Source organism: Syzygium oleosum, unplaced genomic scaffold (genome assembly GCF_021117445.2).
Source record: "Syzygium oleosum isolate NSW1041296 unplaced genomic scaffold, Sole_v2.1 Sole_v2.17, whole genome shotgun sequence".
Lineage (NCBI taxonomy): Eukaryota > Viridiplantae > Streptophyta > Magnoliopsida > Myrtales > Myrtaceae > Syzygium > Syzygium oleosum.
In genome coordinates this window covers 965,530-974,040 of record NW_026607501.1, presented here as the reverse complement: position 1 = coordinate 974,040, position 8,511 = coordinate 965,530, and the positions used below count along the sequence as shown (strand labels likewise).

At 42.1% G+C, this 8,511-nt stretch overlaps 1 protein-coding gene across 1 annotated transcript; it reads left to right on the top strand.

Moving 5' to 3' along the window:
• The first annotated feature begins 561 nt into the window (after positions 1-561).
• On the top strand, positions 562-6,610 carry LOC115688716 (sugar transport protein 13-like). Its single transcript, XM_030614628.2, has 5 exons — positions 562-820; positions 1,464-1,786; positions 3,618-3,742; positions 5,262-5,553; positions 5,743-6,610. Exons 1-5 carry the CDS (start codon positions 685-687, stop codon positions 6,472-6,474), a joined length of 1,608 nt encoding a protein of 535 aa, XP_030470488.2. The 5' UTR covers positions 562-684; the 3' UTR covers positions 6,475-6,610.
• The last annotated feature ends 1,901 nt before the right edge of the window (positions 6,611-8,511 follow it).

Below are 8,511 nucleotides of genomic sequence, written 5' to 3'. Positions count from 1 at the left end.
AGTTGATCCTGATTCAAAGCATTTTGCACACGCTCCGGGTGTATTCCTACGTTAAAATACACTTGGACCATCGAATTTTGTGTATCCCATGTAAGTCATTGAGTCGAGGGCTCACCATATTCTAGATGCATCTGCAGTACCGCACACCCAATTGATAATTTGTTGTACGTAATTAAATGAAGAATACGCAAAACTCGACCAACGAAACGACGAAGGGGAGCCGTACTAATTCCATCGAAATTCAAGAATCAAAGAATTTGTCCTACATGTTAAGGTAGTACGACAAGTTGTGATTGAATTACGATGAGAAGAGGGTAAGACGAGCCAATCCATTTTTGTTTTGACATGAAATTACATACACATGGAGAAAGAATTAATTATACTTGAGCAACATGGACCAAGCCAATAATTGCATGTAATTATATTTGGACGATGTCCTCCAAAATCGGATATTTGTAACAGGTGTTTTCCAAAAATGCACTCCATTTAATAATTGCTGTTTAAGTCTCGAGGGCCATATATATAATATCTCCCTGGCTCCATTATGGAGGTGCACTGAACATAAGCCCTCAACCTCTCCTCCTCCTCCTCCTCTTCTTCTTCTTCAAAGTACAAGAGCTCATTGAGTTGGATCATTACTTGCTATTCACACAAGAGTTAGCTCAGCGACAGCCGGAGTACGAGATGGCGGGGGGAGGCTTTGCGGTGGCGGCGCCGGGGGCGAGCCAGTTCGAGGCGAAGATAACGCCCATCGTCATCATCTCCTGCATAATGGCCGCGACCGGTGGCCTCATGTTTGGCTACGACGTCGGCGTCTCAGGTAAAACCCCATTCACTTGTCCATTCGTTCATCAGATAGCCAAACGACAGCCTCCGTATGCGTAGAGAAGTTCACGTTCACACGCCGCGATCGTTCGTCTCGCGACGCCGGTCTTGTTCGGGTCGGCTCGGTTCCATCTCTCGACTCTGCCAATATCCAAGAGAGATAGAGAGAGAGAGTTCGAAACGAAGTAATCGACACGAAAACTTCACGAGTTTGAGAGCAACAGAGAGAGTTCATTAGGTTAGGTTTGTTGTGGTGGAGGATACTGGTAGCCGGTCCCTTCCAACCACTGGATGCACTCACCAATGGATGATGTTAATGCTATTTTCGTGGTATGTATGGAACAATTTAGAATAATCATATAGTCACTATTTAGATTAGGTTTACTTGGTGTCTGAGAAAGCAAGATTAATTTCCTTAATTTTTAATTTTCTCATCGCCAGTTAACCCTTTTTCACTTCAATTTTAACCGATAAAATTAGCGAATAATCCGTCTTTTCGAGCGGCGAAAATTATGATTTCTCCGATCATATTGATGTGAACGTATCTAGTGACATTTTTTATCCCGTGATGTGCAACTTGTTACCGTCTATAATGCTAAGGTTATTTGCAATGAAAATTTATCTGCTTATGTACACAGGAGGAGTCACATCGATGCCCGATTTCCTGAAGAAATTCTTCCCGGTGGTGTACCGGAGGACCCAGGAGCCGGAGCTCGACAGCAACTACTGCAAGTACGACAACCAGGGGCTCCAGCTGTTCACGTCGTCGTTGTACCTCGCCGGCCTGACCGCGACCTTCTTCGCGTCCTACACGACGAGGCGGCTTGGGCGGAGGCTCACCATGCTCATCGCTGGGGTCTTCTTCATCCTCGGGGTGGTGTTCAACGTCGCCGCCCAGGACCTGGCCATGCTCATCGTCGGACGGATCTTGCTCGGCTGCGGCGTCGGCTTCGCCAACCAGGTAATCCTTCCAAACATATGCATGCTCGCGCACAAAAAGATCGTTTTCATGATATCTAGCGTGCGATTGTGTACCGAAATGTGGTCCGGAAAGGGTGTCGTTACGCGACGCTTCAGTTGTAGCGATCGGATTTCCGTCGAGCAAAGGACGACTTGTTCATAAGGATAAGGTGTCCTCTAACTAAAGAAGAACGTAAGGTGGTACTTGACCATCTGGTAAGAAAAAAGGGCTTTTGTTTTTCTATAGGAGTGCCAATAGAAATGAGGAAAAGAAGAAAAACATGCGCTAGCACATTCAATCATGTGAAATTGTTCTCCTCTTGGTAAAGCTAAAGTTTAAACTCGACCTAATTTTTGGGCCATGATGACAAGAAGTACATCAATTATCTCATTTCTTTTCTTAATTTCTCTCAGAAATAAAGTGGTTTTTTCTCTAACATAATATGAAGTTTTATTTATTGAAAACTAACGAGGTTTCATGACCGGCTTCTTGTCGGTCATCCGATCAAATTGCTTATTTCTCAATTAAATGTCCTCCTTCCTCGAAGTCTTGGTCATCTATTCTTTTCCCTTCCATTATAGATACGGAGAGATTCTGTCGGACCGCTACTTGCTTTTCTAAAAATTCAGATACTTCCCTTCACATAGGCCAGACTCGGCCCGAGATCAAACATAAAGTTGTGTAGTCAGGAAAATGAATGCGGGGTCTGGAAATACTCGAACTCGGGAAGTGTGGCTTAATATCTAAATATTTTAGCAGATATCGTAATCCTTATTAATAGTTCTTTAAACTCAATCGACCAAATAATTTAAAAAAGATAGAGATATATATTCTGTGAATTGGCAGTTCGTCCTTATTATGATTGCGACATCACATTTATATATCTTTTTCTGGCCGATGGTCCAAAGAACATCATATTCGACATCGACTATCTTGGAGTCATTCGGGCAATGCCGACAACATCCCATTTAATATAATATGCTTTTATGCATCATTTTCGCCTCGTGAAAGGTCCTTTGGCTTTTGTTCCATCTTTCAAGTCCAATCCAATGTTTCGTGCCTTTTTTTAATTTTTTTTTAATTTATCTTATCCTCTTTTTTCACGTGACTTGAAATTCAAAATTAAATTCAACTGCCTGCGAAAGAATCTCTCATTCCTAGTTCCAAGAAATAATTGTTTGACCTAACACATCATGTGAGTCGAAAATAGATATAAATTATTTAATCGAGCGAAAAAACGATCTGGCGAGTTCCAACTAGACCACGTTATGTGATTTTGGGGGTTTGAACATGGACATCAAAGACCACACTTAATGTAGCTGCTATTTTGTTTCTTTTGGTACGGATAAAAGGGGTTGAAGCCGAATATGAGAATTATCGTCGAGAACTTACTATTCCCTATCTTATCACCTAATAAAACCAAGAAATAACCCTCTAGGAGGTAGTGAAACAAACCTAGTGTCAAAGCACCTATTGATTCCAAGATAAGCAAGCCAATTAGCAAGACAATTTTTTTCTCCAAAATTGTATTGCTCGACGGTCGCCAACATTATCAGTAAAAAACTACTGATTTATAAGATCAGTTACGACTTCAGACATAATTACAAAGCTTTCTATTTCTGGTTCTCGTATAGCTGGTCCTCCGGAACTACAAGAATCCTTCCTTAGAATAGATATAGAGAAAACCAAATTGTTGTGCATATACCAGAGATTTTCGATTATTTCGAGTAAAATGGAAGCTAGTACAAAAAAAGAAAAGAAATAAGATTTCCCAATTCATTTCTTGATTACTCGTACTTACAAAACACGTGCATTCGGTAATATTTTATAGGCGGTCCCGTTGTTTCTATCGGAGATCGCGCCGACGAGGATCCGAGGAGGGCTCAACATACTGTTCCAGCTCAACGTCACCATCGGCATCCTCTTTGCAAATCTCGTCAACTACGGCACGAACAAGTAAGTCAAACTCCAATAATTCCTAATTAAATTATTTTTCTCATATGTACATTTTTTTAATTTTCAAGATCTTCTGTGTTACACCTGTTGATTCCGTGAAAGCCCCTCCAATTTTTTTTAAATCGAGTTTTATAATCCCCTCCCCTTTTTTTTTAAGTGTGAATAAAAGTACGCCTCACACGTCGTCTTTGCTGAGATGAAGAAATTAGTAGGAGGGTCGACACGCTAGCAACCAAAAGAAATAATAATAATAATTTAAAGCGAACAAGAGAAAAAACAACGAATGGGATCTTCTTTGGTAGAACCGAAAATAGGGTGTAGAAAAATTTGAGTGTCGAATTGTAGGCGTCGGTGATTTTAAGTGCTGAAGATGAAAATAAAATATTTGAAAAAGCTAAATATCGAGTATCGATTCATAATTATTCTTTCTTGCCGGATATGGAGTTGTGAAAATCATTGGTAAGTTTTAGGCTTTTAGCAATATAATAGGGAGATTCTATGTTGGATGTGGATGTCTTTTCTATTTAAATGAATTAAGTAAAACCATCCTTGATTTCTTGAATTTAGTTAAATCTTTTAAGTCAAAACCAGTTGTAAATGCCGAACTTGCTCATTTTTATTAATAGATTAATTTTCAGCACTTGTTGAAGTTATCAAGCATGCCCTAAGTCAATATATGCCAGTATGAAGATGAGAGGTTTGAGACCAGGGAGGCTTTGGGCCATTGGCATTAATGGGCTTTTTAATTTGTATAGGGCCTGATAAATTATGCCTATGTCATTAGTGGGTTCGATGATTTACATTTGATTATGAACTTACACTCATTTAAGAGAGCATTTATTTCACAGAAAATGAATAATTTAGAAAAATAAATTTAAAAATAATCGCTTGAAGTAATTGGTCGATGAAAAATATATTCATTACTAATGATAATTTATGTCTATGAAAATATTTTTTGTTTCAATTTTTTTTTCTGTAAGTGATACAAGCGATTTTTTTAGGAAAATATTTTCCAAATTAATCATTTTTCGTGAAACAAATGGAATCTAAATGTAGTCTTTTTCATTATAAGCCTATGGCCAAGAACACCTCAAGGCAGAAGTAGTATGGTTAACATCAATGTTGTCCTCGTCCTCGTCCTCGTCATTGTCATTGTTGTCACTACTACTAGTATCCATTATTATTTCCTTCATAAATTTTCATGAAGTCTTACTAATCGATGATGATTTTTAGGAACCAAAGGGTGAAATGTGAACCAAATTACCGAAGGTTTTGCTGCGGATTACTCTATTTTGCCAATAATCAATTAATCACACTGAACTCTAGCATGATACACAAGTTTTAGTGTAATACTCTGATGCATGTTTTTTACTCCTGATAACTTGTTCTTCTCTGCTTCTTGATTTGATACAAGACGTTCCGAGTTTATATCTAAATCCAATCCATCTTCTCGTTGTTCTATTAAACCGATTCGATTCGATTAGATTGTCCTAACATAACTGCGAAAACTGTCTGATAGGATCAAAGGAGGATGGGGTTGGAGGCTGTCCCTGGGACTAGCGGGCATTCCGGCCGTTCTTCTAACCGTGGGGGCTCTCATGGTAGTCGACACTCCCAACAGTCTCATTGAGCGCGGCCGCCAAGAAGAAGGCAAAGCGGTCCTCCGAAAGATACGAGGGACCGACAACATCGAGCCCGAGTACTTGGAGCTCGTCGAGGCGAGCCGCATCGCCAAAGAAGTGAAGCACCCGTTCCGGAACCTCCTCAAGAGGAGGAACAGGCCTCAGCTAGTCATTGCCATGTCCTTGCAGGTACTTAGTCTCATGCCCTACATTGAATTGACTCAATTAAGTATAGGTACAAAGTACAGACATAAGATTAAGTTTTCAAATTGATGTTACCTTTTGATCTCAAGATCATGATCTTGTCAAAGGGAAATCATCCAGTGATGATAGATGTTCTCAAATTCTTATCAGAACACTTTTCTTTCATTGCAACAGATTTTCCAACAATGCACCGGCATCAACGCCATCATGTTCTACGCGCCGGTCCTCTTCAACACGGTGGGATTCGGGGGCGACGCATCGCTCTACTCGGCTGTTATAATCGGGGCTGTCAATGTCCTATCCACTTGTGTGTCCATTTACTCGGTCGACAAGGTCGGTCGCCGGATGCTCTTGCTGGAGGCCGGCGTGCAAATGTTCTTGTCCCAGACTGCGATCGCCATTATACTCGGGATCAAAGTCAAGGACCACTCGGAGAATCTCAGTCACGGGTTTGCAATCTTCGTGGTCGTCCTGGTCTGCACGTTCATCTCGGCCTTCGCGTGGTCGTGGGGCCCCCTCGGGTGGCTGATCCCGAGTGAGACGTTCCCCCTGGAGACGCGCTCGGCGGGGCAGAGTGTGACAGTCTGCGTGAACCTGCTCTTCACCTTCGTGATCGCGCAGGCATTCCTCTCAATGCTGTGCCACTTCAAGTACGGCATCTTCCTCTTCTTCTCCGGGTGGGTCTTGGTCATGTCGCTGTTCGTCCTGTTTCTTCTACCGGAGACGAAGAACGTCCCCATCGAGGAGATGACCGAGAAAGTGTGGATGCAGCATTGGCTCTGGAAACGTTTCATGGACGACGGAATTCCAGTGGCGAATGGTAAGGGCACCTCCAAGAATGGACACAGTTGTGGACTCTTAAGTTGGCTTAGCAGTTGTAAATTCTTTGCATCCATCGAGATATAGTGATGATACATATGCTAGTACGAAACATTTTCAGGGTGACTATGTTTATCGTACTGATTAGCGGACTCTATGTCATGTCCGAACAAGATGTCGATTGTGAAATAGATCCTGTAATCACGATTGCTTGAAAAGAAAATCCGACCCGAGTACTTTTTACGTCGCTTCCTGATGATGTCACAAGTGTTTTATTTCACTAGCAAAAGTGACATGTCTGAAACAAATATACATGTCGGCAACATATATACATGTCCTTCTTGCTGATTGACGTTACAAAGATTCAATCTTTCATGATCTTCAATGCATGAATTTCTTCCAAACTGGGTCCTGCTTCCACACCTTGTCGACCATCGCATCCATCGGCACGTTGTTCTTTTGTCTCGGGCGGCAGGAACAGCCCCATCAGGAAGATCCAGCCCATGAAGAAGAAAATGTAGGCGCACATGTCGCACAGCATCGAGAGGAAGGCTTGGGCTATGAGGAACGCGAACAGCATGTTGGAGCTGACTGCGAATGTGAACCCGGCAGTCCTTGTCTCAACGGGGAATGTCTCGCTCGGTATCGGCAACTGAGCGGGCCCCAAGGCCATGCGAATGCCCGACGAACAAGCACACAAGCACGATCAGGATCGCAGCCTCTCTTTTGTCTAGTGAGTTTGCGGCTTTCAAATAGGCTAATAGAATTGCTCCAATAGCAGCCTAAATCACCCAGACTTGCTAATCACCAAATCAAGATACAGCAAAACGAAAAGTTCGGCGCAGAGAAAGAGAGAGAGACCCGACTGATGAACATTTGGATGCAGGCTTGGAGCAGCAGCTTTCTCCTTCCGACTCTACTGACAGCGTAGATCGACACCAATGTACTCGACACGTTCACAATTCCCGTGATCACGGAGGACGACGGCGATGTGTCGTTCTTGAACCTGACTGTCTGGAAAAGGACCGGAGCGTAAAACATCAAGGCGTTGATCCAGGTGAACTGCTGCTGGAACACTTGCAATGAGATCCCGATTAATAGGTGTTTCGCCGGTTTTTACTCCGTCGAAAATCTTTCACCGAACGCTGCGTTTCGGATTTTATTAAGGGAGACCAAGGTCCTGAATCAAGTTTGGACAGAGAATGTCAAATGCATTTATTAATCCCAATTTAGATCTTACACCCTGACTTGATACGATGCTAGACTCGACAATACTAACAATGAAGCAACAACTTGCAAATGTTGCAATTAAGCTACGTCGGAATCTAATCAACGACACAACTTCAAAGTACGCCAGAATTTAATCAATGGCGTAGCTTAAGAGAATATGGCTTGAATCTAATCAATAGCTATACTCTAAGCACAACGCAGGAATTTAATCAACGACGCTGAACTGGTGGCACAACATTGGAATTTAATCAACAATGCTAAACCTGATAAAGACCCTCGTCGGAATTGAATCTACGACAAAGAATCTGAAAGCTATGATTAAAACTACTCCTAATGCGTTAAGGATAAAGACTAGATAAAAGATGTGTTGTGTTTGTCGAAGAAGGTCGCTCCTTCGTTGGAAATCCTTGAGTATTTATAGAACAGCTTGATAACTGTTGATCGCACTTTTCCTTGAAAGTCGTTTTTCACTTCTTTACGTTTCGCGTTTTAACTGCTGACTTATCAATGTGGCTTACGCTCCTTGGGCATCACGTACTAGCTAACGTGTCTTTTTATTTCTTCCTTGATCTTCACGCCCACGGTCATATTTTTACTTTTTGACACGTATAAATGAATTTTCCACCACGTATTACCATGATCCCGTGCAAAGCTCGTGATCTTAGATTCGTCGACGTCACATGCAAAGTTCGTGATCTTGGATTCGTCGACGTCACGTGCAAAGCTTGTGGTCTTTGGATTCGTCGACGTCACGTGCAAGGCTCGTGATCTTGAACTTGTCAATAATGTCACGTGCAAGGCTCGTGATCTTGAATTTGTCGACACCTCTATGACATGTCTTGTCGACAATTGCCTTAGGTCTTCTTAATGCCTCTGAGCCTGACTTGCGGGCTT